This window comes from Astatotilapia calliptera, chromosome 7 (assembly GCF_964374335.1).
Source record: "Astatotilapia calliptera chromosome 7, fAstCal68.1, whole genome shotgun sequence".
In the NCBI taxonomy this organism is placed as follows: Eukaryota; Metazoa; Chordata; class Actinopteri; order Cichliformes; family Cichlidae; genus Astatotilapia; species Astatotilapia calliptera.
In genome coordinates, this window is record NC_137428.1 from 42,686,716 (window position 1) to 42,704,329 (window position 17,614).

Here is a 17,614-nt window from a genome sequence, read left to right on the forward strand (position 1 = left end):
AAGTGGACTGGAGGAGTCTACTTTAGAGATCCAGACAAAAGGAGACCGTTATGAGATCAGCCCGTCCTTCAGTGCAAGCTGATGAGAGTTTGAAACATATTCCCACTGTTTTCTGATGGGTCAACCATTGCATACACTAAAATGAGAAAATAACCTGCAGATTAATAGAGAACATCTAGTAGTTAAAACCCTATACCGAAGTGTGGACCAGCCAATGTTTTTGGTTACACTTTTGCTCTTCCTGTGATAACAAAGCTCAAGAAAAAGCCACAAAACAAACCAGATACTTTCTGAAAGCCCATCATCTGAGTATCTGGTTAAAGAAGATGCAGAAAATCCATCAGAATCTGAATAAATGCAACTCAACTTACAATATTTTCAAGTCTGAAATTGACAAAAAAACAAAAAACAAACAAACTTTAGACACGTTAATTAAAGTAGGTGCTGGAGTTTTACAGTGTCACTTAGAGATGCCAACCATGGGCCAGAGGACAGAAAGCCTTTATTATTATTACTTTGACTTCATGCAGCTATACAGTTGAAATTTAGTTAATGACCGTTAATGTGAAACAATGGTTTTAAGTACATTAATTTTTTGAAGGTTATCCTTTCAGCTGAATATAACATTAATTCCTATTTATAATCAATATGACCTGGACTCATTACTGAAGCTAAACTCTTGAGCAGTGCAGCAGTAAATCAGCCTGTCCCAGCAAATTTCACTCTCCCAGTAATGACATCTCCTATTCAGAGGTGGAGAATGAAACCTGACAACTGGATTCACATCAGAATATAACATGTTACTAAGGCAGAAAAGGGGAAAAACTAAAGGCTTTTGCAAATAAAATTTAAGAGCATCTTCTCAGATTTCCTGCTGAGGTAAATTTAATTCAGTGTGTTGAACACATTCTTTAAAATCATACTGAACTGATGCAAAGCTGAAATCACAGAAACTATGTATGACCAATAGGGGGCACTCACCTCATGTCACGCACCTCATTTTGGGCGTCTACCTGAATATTGCTACTGTTGTGTCCTTGACATTTTCCCCTGCAGCCAACAGAAGTGTTGAACTGTTCAATATATACAAAACAAAAAAAACGAGCAGACAAGTGGCTGAGGAAGCTTCATAATACAGAGTGTACATAGAGGGCAAAGACAGAACAAAGTACATGATCCTAATTCTCTAACAACTACAACACCACCGGTGCCCCTCCTCTCATATTGCTGAAGGGCTTCAGCTTTTCACTCTGATGAACAATAACTCACATTCTGATAACAGTAGCTGAAAACACCTGTATGGTTTCTACAGGGTGCGTTTTATTTCTAACAACATACAGGCACAGTGGGTGGAGTCAGGTTCAAATCTGAGGCGGGGTCCTGTGTCCTTCCCTTTCCCTCCAGCAGAACATCAATATAAAGACAGCATGAGTTAAAAAGGTGGATGGTCCATTTCTTACTAGAGGACTCCACAAGGTTAATGGATGAGATGATGTGGTGCTCCTGCTTCACTGCCGCTTACTCTTTATCCTCTCTAGGCGTTTCTTCAGGTCATCCAGGTTGGCAGCTGGTGAAGCTGAGCGGGTGTTGGTGTGTGTCGGGGAGTGAACGTTGTGCTCCTGCATGTACAGCTCCCGCGACTCTTTCAGCTGTGACAGCTTGCTTTGCAGCATATCGGTGGATGATGCCACTGACGGCTTTGAGGACAGCAGGGAGGAGATGGTGGGTCGCTGCTGAGCCTCGTCCTCACTTCCCCCAACACTCTGTTGCTGGTGGAGGGAGACAGAGGGCGAAAAGACACGTTAGCTTAGGCTGCATACCACTACTAACAAACACTCATCCTGGAATTAGGGCTGTGCGATATGACCAAAATCTCATATTTAAGACATCTATCGTCCGATAACGATATAAATCACAAAAATGTGACATTTTCTGTAAATTCTGTGAATCTCGGGCAGCTCGACTTGCGTGAAGTGTTTCCTGCTGCACGTTGTATAGCTGGAGTCGAGTGTTTTAACCGATACATTTTTAGACAAGTTGTAACGGCCGCCGTTTTCTTTGTGAGTATTTATTACACGGCGTGCTGCGGGGAAAAGCCTGTTCTAACGTTTGAGTCTAAGGTTTATTTTTTAGCACCTGGCGGCTCTTTTTTTAATTCTCATCCGTAAACAGTCTGCATGCTCTTTCACGTGATTCAGTTTATTTTGAAAAGTCTCAACAGGATCTTGAGCTTTATTGTGAAAGGTTTATGTGGAAAATAAACAAGTGGACAAGCCATTGTTGTATCGTCGTTGCTAATGACAACGCATAAAAACAGGCGCTTGTCCGTCTGTACTTCTCTCGTATAAAAGAGAGGACTTTAAGAAATTAATATAGCCACTACACTACTTTGATAAGCAGCTGTAGCTCATCAGTGCATTGTGACTTTACTAAATGAATAATACCAACTGACCCTGGAAGTGTTTTCCAGGCCTTGTCTTTGTCTGAGAATCTTCAGTCTTTCATAGTAAACAGCTGGCTTCAGCTCCTCGTTGCTGCTCAGACTGGAGTCAACACCATGCTGAGGGATCACTGCAGAGAAGCATACACACAGATGTTACTACACATTCCTGATTGATAATAACCAAAGAGCACCATGACAACATGGGGTACAGCTGTACCTGCTGTGGTCTGGATTCGAGTTTTCCCCTCTCTCTCAGACTCAATCATGCGAAGGCCTCGCTCCACGTAACTCTGGAAGAACTGGGATGTGTTTTTGAGGAACGGTTCCAGGTCTGCATCTGAGTACTTCTGTTTGTACTCATATAACTCTGTCAAACCCTGAAAAGGAGAGTGTTCATGCTTCACTTTGTTGTCCAGGGTCAAAAGTATCATAAAACGTATTTCAAAATTAATTACACTGCTGCTTTGATTTTCAAACAGGAGCGATGCTGACCTCTTTAGTGTTCTCCTTGGAGCCGATCTTCTTGAAGATTTCAGACAGAATGTCACTGACCTTTGCCTTTGACATCCGATCGTCCTGCAAAAGAAACATCAGGATAGTGTAACTCAGTAGTAGTTGACAGTTCAATTATTTAACCCTCTGGACTCAATGGATTTGCTACATCATGCTTTTTCCTGAACACTGCCGTCACATTTAGTGCAGGAAGAAATGGTAAAAAACTGGATCGTCTAAGAAAAGCACCGGGGAGGAGAAGAGAGAAAAAACCCCGGAGGAATAAAACACATATTCACACAAGAAAAAGTAGAATTTTATTTAACTTGTAAATCAGCATTCTGCTCAACATAAACTCACAACTCTGATGGAACATTCTCCATTTATAGAATCATTGCCGAGTTTTATGCGTTACTTACTATACGCAGTCCCCCCTTCTCGTTGCTCCGGTCACTCTTGAGTCCCGCCAGGTTTCCAGAGTGTTTGACTACCCGCCTCAGATGGGCCTCCAACTCAGACTCGTTACGATTCTCAATCATCGACAGGTGGTCAAGGATCTGATCATCATTAATACAAAGCAATAGGAAAGAGTCATCAATAAATGAACATTTTAAATACTCATTTAAAAAGAGTCCAATTCAAAACTTTATCAAAAGCATTAAGCATGAATGAATGGTAAAATAATGTGACTTGGACCTATGTATGGGTTACTAAACAGGTATTGCAGTTTTCTTATATAACTTCTATAAGAGCTTTTCTTGTTTTAGTGTCCATTCAAAGCTCTTTAGACAACAAGTTGCACTGAACCATACATTTAGATGGCACTCTAAAGGGAGCATGCAAACTCCACAAATGGAACCCAAGCAAACCAAGGGATTCAAAACAGCAACTTTTATTTTTGCTGTGAAGCGCTAGTATTAACCACTCAGCTACTGTGTGTGTTACCTTTGCCCCGGTGAGCTTGCAGAGTGTGTGTAGCAGCGTCTTGAGGGTCCTGTGTGGGACATCGCTCTTGAGCTGCTTAAGTTTCTCTTTGGGAAAAACTTTCATGAAGTTGTGGACATCCAGCAGGATCCGGTCCAGGTTTATGTTGTTGATGGTCTCTGGGAGGAAGCGGATAACCCTCCACAAACACTGAATGTAAATAAACATGAGTTAGAAGTCCAGTTTAAAGCATTTTTAGTGGACAGCAGGTTTGGTACTAACATCAGGTTCCCTTACTTTCATGACCAGCTCTGAGACCATGGGGGAACCAGCTGTCGAGACCAGTGTGTCCTGAAGCAACACCAGCAGAGCACTGCCAAGGGACGGGAAGGAAAGAAGTAAAGTTTATTTGTCAAGTCAATTTCACAGAAAAACAGTCACAAAGCACCCGTACACAAAACAAGTTAAATAAACAGGAACATTAAGGACTATAACAGCCAGTAAACACAATATCAACTGGTAGTTTAAAAACAAACAAATAGTAATTCAATAAAAAAAATAAATAAAAAAAAATCTCAGGAGAAAGTGATGCTAGAATGTGTTAATAGTCCAGCACTAAAATAATCTAAATGAATGACATAAATGCGTTGAATAAGGAGACCAGTTGTAGCAATTTAAAAATGTTCCTTAAATGAAAGAAACAGGAACAAGACAAATTTTTTTTTACATGTTGAAGTCCAAAGAAGCAAATATTAAATTAAGTCAAGACAGGTCGAGCCGAGATAATCGATTGCTATGAACTGGTGGTAGTGTCCACTTGGTAGGGCTGCTCGATTATGGCAAAATGATAATCACGATCATTTTCACTGAAATTGAGATCTCGATTATTTGACAATATTTATTTAACAATAACAATGTATTGAAAAATGACTTTAAAGATTGTCAAAAAATAATATAAAATAGTGTGCAAATACTGATAACAGTGCAAATGTTTGCAATATAAAAAATAAATGAAAAATGTAAACATCTATGTTTAGTAAACTTCGCAGTGTTGCTCTGTGGTGCAGCTACGACACCGCAGCAAAGTTTACACACCATGTCTACTTGATCCACGTCTGACTCTGCGGACCCATAATGTTTCCACACCACTGAAGTTTTTTTTTACCTCTCTTTTCAACCAGCGGCAGTCACTCTCCTCTCCAGATAACTTCTGCTTAGCTTTCCGAGCTTCCCTCGGGTCCTCTTAATCAGCGGTCCCCAACCCCCGGGCCTCGGACCGGTACCGGTCCGTGAGTCGTTTGGTACCGGGCCGCGAGAGTTGAGGCTCAGGTGTGAAATGTATAGTTTTCAGGGTTTTTAAATCAGTTTTCAGTGTTATTTTGTTATCGTTTATTCGGTTTTCCTGGGTCTTTTCACGTGTGTTATGAATAAATCTTCTTTTTTTTTTCGGTACCGGTACTAGTTTTATTTTGTTGTATTTATCCGTGACACCTTAAAGGCCAGTCCATGAAAATATTGTCGGGCATAAACTGGTCCGTGGCGCAAAAAAGGTTGGAGACCGCTGCTCTTAATTGTTGTGACACGTGTTCGAAATGCAGAGAGGTGCGCTCGATTTGCCACACGGAGCAGCGCGAGAGTAAAGCACAAGGGAGGGGCTAATAATCGGCTCAGTCATTTTTAATGATCGTTGAAAGCCCAGATCGTAATCGTGATTAAAATTCGATTCATTGAGCAGCCCTACCACTTGGGACAGCCAGGTATCCCAGAATGCATTTCAAATCACAAGCAGAGAAGCATCTGAACCAACACGTTGTTCGTGGATACTGAAGACTCCAGCCTGTCCAGAAATTATTACATCATCTGTTTTTAAAGAAATGTTTATTCAGCGATAATCTAAGCACCAGCTCTCTGTTAGAATTTTCTGAGTTTACTAAAATAAAAATGAAATCAGAACAACATCTGATTTGTGTGGTGTGTGCTTTTTTAAAAATTTTTTAATGTTGGCGTTTTGGTCATGTTACGTTTAAGTGTCAAAGACTTGTTAGAAACTATGAAACACATCAGATTTCTGGATGCTAGCAGTAATTTCCGTAATAGTCTATTTCAGTATTGTGGTGTACAGTTACCACTATGTCGTTGGAAAGTCCACACGAGTCCAGATTTCTGAGGACACACTCACGTGGGCGTTATCTATGATACTCCTAAACTACAAGTTAACTTAAGTCAACCAAGTCAGACAATTCTGTTGTAATGAAAAACAAACACTCATCCCACCCGCAAGTTAGCGCAGTGCCAGCTGTTTAATTCACAGCAGCTTCTGCAGTAACCATGGTAACCATGGACACTGAGCACGTGGATCGATGCAGTTCAGACTTTGGGTAATACCCCAAAATCTGTCTCTTTGAAACTAAAAAAGGCTCATTTATCAGCTGTGCAGCTGGTTTTCCAGCAGGGTCCTGCTGAAAAACTGCAAGATAAAGGGAAACATGTTGATGATGAATTATTTATGTAAATAAAATGGAAGACTGTGGCGCTTTCTGCTGATCGTAAACCGAAACACTGAATGCAACTGGCTCCCAACCAGGTTGTGTGTTCAGAATAGGTTATTATTATGGTGATTCAGCCGCCCACCTTAGTAACACAAAACTGACCTCTCTGGACTTAAAGCCGTAAAAGAAAGAATGAAATAATAATACAGATACACACACAGAAGTTAGCTGAAGTTATCGCAGTGAGGAGTTTCTTCTTACTGACCTGATCATGTTGGTCTGGTCAGACTTCTCCAGGACTCTGATTACAAGCAGGTTGACAGACCTGATGACCTGTGTTCCATCTTCTACATCCTCCACTCTGCTGTCCAGCATCAACGTTATCAGACCATGCATCAGGTCCTTCAACACACCCATAGATGCCTCTCTGGCCAGGGACTCCATAGAGAACAGCTAGTAGAAAGGAACAAGAGGAGGTCCATAAAGACATCAGCATCCTCCTCTCAAATCAAGCTAACAGATGTGATTACTGTGTAGGCACAACTCACAGACAGCATGTTTCCTATGATGCAGCTATACAACTTTATGATATCCTTCTTATCCACCCGATCGTCAGCCATGTGCGTGCTGTTGATGAGCCTCAGCTGCATGATGGTTGCAATAAGAAACTGATCAATGTGTCCCGACATCACTTCCGCTTTGTCCTCCTGTCGCAGTACCTCATCAATCTGCAGAGGAAAGTAAAATCCTTCAGATTTAGAGAGAAATGCTATTTGGGAACACTGAGCATGGGTTCAGGGATACCATTATACTTTTATTCACCAACATTTATGCATCAAGTTGTGACAGGAGTATCTTTGTAGTGCTTGTGTCAATAAACAAATAAATACATCCTGACTATCATGTGAAAATATCCATTCCTGAAAAGAAGGGGGGGAAAGAAAGACCTGTGCTATGTTTTCCTAGCAGTGCAAAGTCACCGTGTTTTTTAAAGAAACTCTTCTGCTTCATTAATGATTACTGCGAGTGGTGGTTGACAGTTTACTAAATATTTCATATCCAATCAGTTGAAAATGTGCTCTGTGCAAAATATGTTTGTTTACCTGTGCCAGCGCCTGGATGCTGGTGTTGATGTCACCACTCGCAACCTGAGAGATGACAAAGTTGATGGTGGAAGCCGTGCTGTTGTGCAGTTCATCAAAGTGTGGCGAGACCGAACGCATCCTTTGAACACAAAATTGCAAAGAAGCATTAAACCTCAACAAATGTTCACTTCTTTCTTGTTTGTGTTGCTTGTGTGTGCGCTTAATTATCAGGACTGAGGTTGTTTACTTGGGTTCAGGGATCATGATGGGCTCCAGCAGCTCATCCAGCTTGTGTTGGACAAGGTCCGGCAGCTCACACACTCTACCCTGGTCCATCTCAATCATATCCAGGTCTAGCTGGAACTCCTTGGGGATGGATGGATGCAGGGACTCTGTGTGCTGTGCATTCTGACGGGCTTGGCTAGATAGATTGAGGGAGGGATTGGAAGACAGGTGGTGGGAAAAGAAGACAAGACACTAAATTTAGTTGAGCATAATAATCCATCAGTGCTGCTTAGCTCCAGTCCTCACACAACTTCAAGCTTTGAGAGATAATGTGGATATAAGTGAATATCCTCAGCCTAAAGAAGGGTTTATCCAATTTAATATGATTAATAAATGAGTTTGAAACTCTCAAATGTCACATTTCTATGAATCACTGCATTCCAACACAGGACTTGTATGTGTGAGAATTGTCTGATCAACCAAATTTCACTGGGACTGTCTGAACAGAAACAGAGCAGCACTGATTTTAAAGACATTGAGTTTGTATCCTTCAGCGAGATGGGGAAAAAGTCATGTGGACAACCAGATAAAAGGCTACTGTTCATTACATTGATAACAAATAACAGGTTGATGAAAGTGATTTATCCAGCTGGTAACGTATTTCAGCAGCATAGCCTCAGCTATTTGCATAAAGGACCTATGACATTGATTTTGTAAAAAGAAAAACTTTGTACTTTTATAACAAGACTGAAATTTTAAGGAACCTTTTGTTTTGGCCAGAATGAGGGAACGAATCCAGATACCTCAGAAAGGTGTAATGTCACTCTTGAGTTAGCACATTCCAGACAGAATGAGGAAAAACAGGATTTAGTAAGTTGGAGCCATTCAGGCATCACTAGCAATGCAGTATAGTGCTTTTGCTATAGATGGATAGAGCCTGATAAATACAAATACAGCAGTGGTAGTACAGATGAAACATTTACAGTTTTGCTTTTTACTGTTTATGTTCGGTTATCTTGGATTACTGACTCAGGGTATGTTGGTGTGCTCTGATTTTCCGAGTGGGAAATCTGAGTTAAGGGTGGAGTTCCACAAAAAAACCCAAAAAACCAACAAAAAAAACCAAACAAAAAAACCCAAAGATTTCCAACTAATGAACTCATTACGACTTATTTAGGAACGCACCAACGTGCAACTTTGGTGGGCAGACAGCATGCTATAAAATTAGAAAGTACCCAGCAAATTCTAAAACTCATGTCATGAACTTTGAAGTAACCCCATAATTTGGTGAAATCTATTTTCACAGCAGTCCAAAGACCCTGAAAATTTAGGTTAGGCTGCAATAACATATTGTTAAGTGCCGGTGCAACACGCCCATCACAATATTCTTTAAACATTGGCCCTTCTTTTAGTGAAAAATAAAGAACAGCACACACTGAAATTTTACCATAATCCACTGACAAAAGTGAAAAAGACAAACATGTCAGCAAAGCTCATTGGCTTAACCAGTGTACTACGGTGGGTGATGTACATCAGCAAGAAGGCTGCAAGAGTGATTCACACCTCTGGGTCAAAAATCAAAAATCCAGATCACCATAATACAGAGGAGGGGAAAAGATACATTTTCATGCTTCTGTTTGAAGAAACAGCAACCACAATATTTGGCAAAAATAACCCTCTAAAAGTAGAGAAATGAGAGAGAAAGAACAGAAATAACAAGTTTACATTGAACACACTGAACAAGAATACAGTGAGACGAGTTCTTACAATGGCTACAGACAGAAAAGAGGGGAAGGAGGAGGAGTTGGTACTCACATCCTATACGTGCGATACATTATTCTGCTCCAGAAAGGAAGGCAGGCAGAAAAAAGGAGGAAATCACAGAGGAAGAAAGAGGAAGGGTTAAGAGAAAGGCAAGCAGTCGGCCAGTGAAAGGTGATTTTAGTTGAACTAAGTTGAAGACTAGACAAGTAACCTTATGAGAGGAACCCAACATGCAATGACTCAGAATATCAAGACAAGAAGGGGACAGACAAAGTTGTGAGTAAACATTCAAACTGATGTATGACTGCATTAGAGTCATCCCAACCAAAACACAATGGACCAAATGTTTAACATGCTCACAGGAAACATTTGGAATAGATTGCCTTGAAATGCCATGTTACAATTCATAATGCAAACTATTTACGGCAGATATTGCAACAATCTAAATCCCTCTAAGATTTTTATTTATTCTTTTTTTTTTTTTCTTTCCTCATAAAACACGATGATTAACTTGGCTACTGTAGAAACCATATTGAATGTTTTTTTAGCTTAACCTCCTAGGACCTGGCGTCCACATGTGGACATCACATTTTGGGTTATTTAGACCAAAATACTCAATTTTGCTCTACAAGGGCCTGATATCGTGTCACAAATTTAGAGGATCATCATTTAGCCTGGAGAAATAGTTTGCTGCTTTATAAGAAAGCCCTCCGCAAAGCCAGAACATCTTACTATTCATCACTGATTGAAGAAAATAAGAACAACCCCAGGTTTCTCTTCAGCACTGTAGCCAGGCTGACAAAAAGTCAGAGCTCTTTTGAGCCAACCATCCCTTTAACGTTAACTAGTAATGACTTCATGAACTTCTTCACAAATAAAATTTTTATCATTAGAGGAAAAATTACCAATAATCATCCCACAGATGTAATATTATCTACAGCTACTCTTAGTACCATTGATGTTAAGTTAGACTCTTTTTCTCCAATTGATCTTTCTGAGTAACTTCAATAATTACTTCCTCCAAACCATCAACGTGTCTTTTAGACCCCATTCCTACAAAACTGCTCAAAGACGTCCTGCCATTAATTAATTCTTCAATCTTAAATATGATCAACCTATCTCTAATAATCGGCTATGTACCACAGGCCTTCAAGCTGGCTGTAGTTAAACCTTTACTCAAAAAGCCATCTCTAGACCCAGCAGTCTTAGCTAATTATAGGCCAATCTCTAACCTTACTTTCATATCAAAAATCCTTGAAAGAGTAGTTGTCAAACAGCTAACAGATCATCTGCAGAGGAATGGCTTATTTGAAGAGTTTCAGTCAGGTTTCAGAGCTCATGACAGCACAGAAACAGCTTTAGTGAAGGTTACAAATGATCTTCTTATGGCCTCTGACAGTGGACTCATCTCTGTGCTTGTCCTGCTAGACCACACTGCAGCGTTCGATACTGTCGACCATAATATCCTATTAGAGCGATTAGAACATGCTGTAGGTATTACAGGTACTGCACTGCAGTGGTTTGTATCATATCTAATAGACTCCAATTTGTTCATGTAAATGGAGAGTCCTCTTCACACACTGAGGTTAATTATGGAGTTCCACAGGGCTCAGTGCTAGGACCAATTCTGTTTACATTATACATGCTTCCCTTAGGCAGCATCATTAGAAGACATAGCATACATTTTCACTGCTATGCAGATGACACCCAGCTCTATCTGTCCATGAAGCCAGATAACACACACCAATTAGTTAAACTGCAGGAATGTCTTAAAGACATAAAGACCTGGATGGCCGCTAACTTTCTGCTTCTTAATTCAGATAAAACTGAGGTTATTGTACTCGGCCCTGAAAATCTTATAAATATGGTATCTAACCAGATTCTTACTCTGGATGGCATTACCTTGGCCTCCAGTAACGCTGTGAGGAACCTTGGAGTCATTTTTGACCAGGACATGTCCTTCAACGCACATATTAAACAAATATGTAAGACTGCGTTCTTCCATTTGCGCAACATCTCTAAAATTAGAAACATCCTGTCTCAGAGTGACGCTGAAAAACTAGTTCATGCATTTATTACTTCCAGGCTGGACGACTGTAATTCATTATTATCAGGATGTCCAAAAACTCACTGAAAAGCCTTCAGTTAATCCAAAATGCTGCAGCAAGAGTCCTGACAGGGACTAGAAAGAGAGAGCATATTTCTCCTGTATTGGCTTCCCTTCATTGGCTTCCTGTTAAGTCCAGAATTGAATTCAAAATCCTGCTCCTCACATACAAGGTCTTAAATAATCAGGCCCCATCTTATCTTAATGACCTTGTAGTACCATATCACCCTATTAGAGCACTTCGCTCTCGCTCTGCAGGCCTACTTGTTGTTCCTAGAGTATTTAAAAGTAGAATGGGAGGGAGAGCTTTCAGTTTTCAGGCCCCTCTTCTGTGGAACCAGCTTCCAGTTTGGATTCGGGAGACAGACACTATCTCTACTTTTAATATTAGGCTTAAAACTTTCCTTTTTGCTAAAGCATATAGTTAGGGCTGGACCAGGTGACCCTGAATCCTCCCTTAGTTATGCTGCAATAGACGTAGGCTACCGGGGGATTCCCATGATGCATTAAGTTTTTCCTTTCCAGTCACCTTTCTCACTCACTATGTGTTAATAGACCTCTCTGCACTGAATCATATCTGTTATTAACCTCTGTCTCTCTTCCACAGCATGTCTTTATCCTGTCTTCCTTCTCTCACCCCAACCGGTCGCAGCAGATGGCCGCTCCTCCCTGAGCCTGGTTCTGCCGGAGGTTTCTTCCTGTTAAAAGGGAGTTTTTCCTTCCCACTGTCGCCAAAGTGCTTGCTCATAGGGGGTCATATGATTGTTGGGTTTTTCTCTGTATCTATGAAGCGCCTTGAGGCGACTTATGTTGTGATTTGGCGCTATATAAATAAAATTGAATATCCACTTACGAGGACATTATACTGCTACTGTTCTATCGAAATTTTAAACAAATATCCTCATATGTGGCTCTCATTTTTCTTAGAAACAAAAATCAGGTAAAAAAAATAAAATAAAAAAATTAAATCTGGTAATTCTTTGTTTTTACATTCATCGGGCCCCAATATGCCCAAATATCAAAGACAAATTAAAAATGCATGCCGTGGAAGAATTCGGGTCTTAGAAGGTTATGTTATACTGGTCATACTGGTCTTCCATTTAGTTTACTGTGAAGCTGAAGCTGCTCCCTTGTGCACTGGTCCACAAAACTACATGCTACAATAATTCACTGTGCATAATGAAAGGGTCAATGTTGAGCCAGTAACTCTCAAACTATGACAGCTTTATCAAACCGATTCAATTTTACTTATAACGCACCAAATCACAACAACAGTTACCTAATGGCACTTTAGTGGCACAGAAAATAAAATGCTGCCAGCAAAGAGGTGTAGTGGCAGCATTGTCACCTACTAGCAAGATGGTTCCTGGTTTGAATCTGCCAGCTGACTGCATCCTGTTTTTGTCTGCATGTTCTCCCTGTGCCTACGTAGGTTCTCTCCAGGTACTCCAGTCCAGTCTTTCCCCACTATGACTCTAAGATGTATAGTAGTTTCAAACTGCTCTCCTGGATTACTAATATTTTTTCTGGGGCAAATTAACTGTATCAGCTGACATGAAGCTTACTTTTACACTGAAGAGTCAGTAAAGTTTTAGCATCGAGTTGTTAATGTGTTGGGATTCGTGCAGGCACAACCAAGAAACCGTCAACCTCATTACAACAAGGGTCATTTTTACAAGACCAGTGCCTTAAGTGATTTGTATCATGCTTTAAACTATATGTGAAAACTTCTAGTATTTCTGCCCTACTGTAACCAGTCGCTAAACTTGAAGAATAGCCGTTTCAAAGGCCTGCTGTGCACTGTCACCAAGCAGTAATCACACAATGATTTTTCCCCCTCATCAATATTCTTATCTCTTGGTGAGGGTCCTTTTTATTTTTTTATTTAGTTGAGACAAACTCATAATCAGAGGGGACATACTTAAGCTTATTAGGGTCTTCCTGTGCAGGCTTGCGGAGGAAGGTGGCATTGGAGTTTGTTGGGTGCTCCTTCTGAGACCGATCTGTTGCAGTCTGTTTGGCCACAGCTGTGGGTGCCTTCTTTGCTGATCGCTTTATTCTCTCTTCTAGCATACTCATGTCCTTCTCCGACAACTGGAGGCACAGGGATAGAAGCATGTCAAAGAGTGCAGAGTACAATTTCATGTGAAGTCTTACCAAAACATGACCAGGACCAGTGCTCATCTTACATTTCCTATAAGTTTGTAGACCTGATCCCCGCAGACGTTGTAGACAGCCACCACAGTGTTGAGGGCAGCATTGCGTACAGATGTGTCTCTGTCACCAATGTGCACAGCAATTTCTTTCAGAGACTTAGCTGGAGTAGGCTGGCATACATTCATCCCATAGCCCTCTATCAAACAACCTAACTCCTCCAGACATTCTGAGAAAAACAAAAACACAACACAATTACAATGTGTTACAGTATTTCCCCTGCATTTCTCTACATACAGCTTCACATAAATGTGAAGGCCATACAGTCGATAAATTGTCTATTCCTCTCTCTCTCTCCTTCCTGCAATCACCCACTTAAATGTCTTCTGTGGTTTCCCTAAGCCATTTGGTGTTTCAGTTGTCCATTCTCACTTGAATTCCCCCCCGGTTCCAGTCTAATGGCCTCCTCAGTACCTTATAGTACCTTATTAACCTAACAGCAATTTTGCACTTGGACTGCAGACTTACTTGTGTTTCATAGAAGTAGAATGGGAGGCAAAATCTTCAGCTATTTACTAAGGAACCAGTTCCTAGTTTGGATTTAAGAGACATACATGCTCTACTTTTAAGATTAGGCCTAAAACTTTTCTTTCTGATAAAGCTTATATGCTTATGTTACAATAGGCTTAGGCTTCCCATAATGCACTGAGCATTTCTTTTTCCTCCCTGTAGGTTTATACACCACTACTACATTTAATTAGTAAACTCTGGCCCTGTCTCCCATAGTGAGTCTTCGGTCCAGTTTCTGTTTGCCCTCGTCTTTCTCCTAACACCCAACCTATCGCTACAGATGTCTTCCTGAATTGCTGGAGCTGACAGAGCTTGAAAAGAACATTTTCCTTCCCCAAATCAAAATCCTGCCACACAGCTTTCATTTCTAATGCAATTTTTGTTTTATAGCTATAAAAAAAAAATTGGCACAAACAGAAGAGGACTGATAGTCATGTGGTGCAGCAAAGACTAACCAAAGAAAACCTACCAGCTCTCTGTTTGGAGTTTTTGGATTTGGTTCCATCCATGAGGAAAGGGAAGACCTTGGATGCTGGATAAACCTTGCATAGCATGGCCAGGATAGCCCGAACATCTTTGCGAACCACATCTTTTGATTCTCCAACCTAAATATGAGGGAAGATGCTCAGCGGATGGAGTGAGGAAGAAAATAAATGAAGAGGTCCCATTCGGATATGTACTCACCTTAAGTATGAGGTAGGGGACGAAGGAGTTGGCTTCATACTCCGTCAGGTGGTAGTTCTCTCTATTCAGCATGGCAAACAGCAATTTTAGATACTCAAGCACCTTCATCAGGACTGTGGTGTTGGTATCAAAAAACCGCAGGGTGAACCACTTCAGAATCAGGTCCAGACAGCTGATGGTGGCTTCACTCTCACTCTCCAACCTCTGTTAAACAGACTTCATTAGTGAAACGCAAACAAAACGCACTGCAGTAGGAAGAGGACCAGCCAATACCTCAATCATGACTCCAATGGCCTTGACATGTCTTTGGAAGTCGAAGTGAAACAGCTCATCTTGCAGCCACTTTGCAAAACAGGTGGACATTTGAGTTTTCAACTGCTCCACATATTCATCTCGAGGGGTGATGAAGTTCCACTTCAGAATCTACAACAAAAACGTTTTCTTTTTACTTAAGCAGACATGTCATATTTCACCAAAAAATAAAATAAAATACATTTTGCACATCTAATTTTATCACAATGCAACACTATGAAAATGCCTTTAAAATGGTTTAACTGGTATTCAACAGTCCTACAGAGGCTACATGTATTCTACCATTTCATTCATTTTGCATCATGATGATGAGAATGATTACAATCTCCCTTTCTCTGACATACATTAAACTGGAGGTGTTGTGTTCACACAAAAAAGAGTAACAATTTCTTAACTACAAGTGTGTAGTTTACACAGCATCTTAATTATAGTATCTCGTAATTAAGATACTGTAATTGGAGCTGATGCTGCTTTTTTTCAGTACAATACGTTACAACAGCTCTTTATTATTCCATTTAAGAGCTATATACGTGTGCAGCAAATGGGTTTCTGTATTATAAGTGAACCACAATCTGTAGCATTTAAAGTGGTACTGGTGGTAATTAATAGGGAACATAGAACAAAAAGGTGCAAATGATTTTGGACATACATGAAAAATAGAGCTGCAATGAGTCATCAAGTATTTTGAAGCATCTGATTATAAAAACTTCGAATAAACCGCGGCTGTGCAGCGTGCTGCTGTCACGATGGAAATGGGAACTCAAGTGTTTCACCCACATTTGCAACTAAAAACGGGGCTGTAATACAAACTTATTTAGGAGCATTGTGTAAATAAAAGGTGTGACATTAAGGCCACACAGGCCCCAGTTTTAAACAGAAACCCTGATAAGACAACAGCAGCAGTGATGATGACGCTGGCGTAGTTTAACATGGAGCCAGAGTCTGTTTACACACCGCGAAGAGCAAAGAGGCCGAGCAGTTACAGACAGACTGAGCTCAGGTAGAATGAAAAAAACAAAACCAAAACGTGTTTGTAGTATCCAACACAGCGGCGCTGTTCCTGTAACCACCTTGTATAACTACTGGGTAGGTGTGTACCAGTAAAACTGGGCCAGTAAAACTGAGCCACTGACCTGAGGGTTATTATACCGAACAGTGAATTATTGTTAATATTAATTAATTAATAGCTACACCTTCATAACATCTTGTTTTCAGCAGCACAGAAACTTCAGAATGCTGTTATTATTGCTTCTCACCACATTCTCCTTTAAAGGCTTACAGACAAACTCAGTTATTCATAAATAAAGGTGGTTTTTTGGAAAAATGAAACAAATGGGGGGGGGGGAGAAAAACAGTCTAAAATGGAAACCAATGAGCAGTTGAATTTGAAAGACATTTTTCTCTCTAATATTCATTATTGCCCATTAATAAGACAAAAGTATTTCTATATATTTTTAGAGCTGCTTTTAATTCTCAAGTCTTCTTCTCTCCTGTACTTTCTCCTCAAAGTAATAAAAGTTTGGGTACAAACCTGATCTTATGCTGCATAGAGATTTCTTATCTGCGATGGTTTTCTTCCATTTCTCCAATTTGGTTAAATTGGAGCGTCTAAAAATTAGCTATACATGAGGATATGAGTATGTGCTTGCCTGTCTTTGTATGGACCCTGCAATGGACTGGTGACCTGCCCAGAGTGCCCTTGCCCTATGACGGCTCCTCTGGAAGTTTCATTTGTGCCAAAATTATATTCACGTGTACATCATCTATAGAGACAACACACTGGTCTTTGTCTATTAAACTTTGACGTCAGCTGTACAACCAGCATATTTTGATCACCAGATTGTGTATGTTTCATTTCAAAGTCAAAGCCTTTGTCTGTGCCAATAAAACTTGTGTTCTTTTATAGGACTTCTATTCTTTTGATGTGTTGTTGAGTATGTTAGCTTCCTGTCACTTCATGTTAGGTTGGTTCTCGGTTTCATTGTGGTGTTTAGCGCACTGCACACAGAACAATATCTAATGTTTAATTTAAATTTCAGCTTATAAATAAATAAATAAATAAATAAATAAATAATAACCTTAGTTCTTAAATTTCATGTTTTTAGACTTCACGAGTCTAAAACAAAGTCCAGCAGCCCAAAGGACACACCTACAATTAGAAAGTCCACAAAGACATGCCCTATTGCTGTTTTTCCATCTACTGGTACCTTCAATTGCTTCTCCTCTTTGATCCTCTGTTCCTTCGCATTGGCGATGAGGATGAAGAGTGGCCCAGACTTATCTTCATCATCCTTCAGACCTTTAGACACAGGCTTCTTACCAGCAGCACCCTGAGGGAAGCAACAGCAAATTCATAGTGAGAACA

General features: G+C 40.3%; 1 protein-coding gene across 6 annotated transcripts in view; it reads right to left on the reverse strand.

The window, feature by feature from the left end:
* Positions 1-485: 485 nt before the first annotated feature.
* ckap5 (cytoskeleton associated protein 5) overlaps positions 486-17,614 on the reverse strand; it is a 41,349-nt gene continuing 24,220 nt past the window's right edge. For 4 of the 6 annotated variants that reach the window (XM_026174877.2, XM_026174878.2, XM_080303730.1 and 1 more), the window contains 18 exons: positions 17,457-17,579; positions 15,211-15,360; positions 14,938-15,141; positions 14,723-14,858; positions 13,719-13,912; positions 13,451-13,623; positions 9,474-9,497; positions 7,681-7,854; positions 7,452-7,572; positions 6,897-7,076; positions 6,614-6,801; positions 4,157-4,232; positions 3,881-4,069; positions 3,355-3,492; positions 2,936-3,019; positions 2,661-2,820; positions 2,453-2,571; positions 486-1,769 (listed from right to left, as the gene is read on the reverse strand). In XM_026174877.2, the coding sequence (XP_026030662.2) occupies positions 1,509-1,769; positions 2,453-2,571; positions 2,661-2,820; positions 2,936-3,019; positions 3,355-3,492; positions 3,881-4,069; positions 4,157-4,232; positions 6,614-6,801; positions 6,897-7,076; positions 7,452-7,572; positions 7,681-7,854; positions 9,474-9,497; positions 13,451-13,623; positions 13,719-13,912; positions 14,723-14,858; positions 14,938-15,141; positions 15,211-15,360; positions 17,457-17,579 (2,694 nt within the window). In that variant the 3' untranslated portion in view covers positions 486-1,508. The remainder of the gene's footprint in view (positions 1,770-2,452; positions 2,572-2,660; positions 2,821-2,935; positions 3,020-3,354; positions 3,493-3,880; positions 4,070-4,156; positions 4,233-6,613; positions 6,802-6,896; positions 7,077-7,451; positions 7,573-7,680; positions 7,855-9,473; positions 9,498-13,450; positions 13,624-13,718; positions 13,913-14,722; positions 14,859-14,937; positions 15,142-15,210; positions 15,361-17,456; positions 17,580-17,614) is intronic. The other 2 variants (XM_080303731.1, XM_080303729.1) reach the window with 1 other exon arrangement.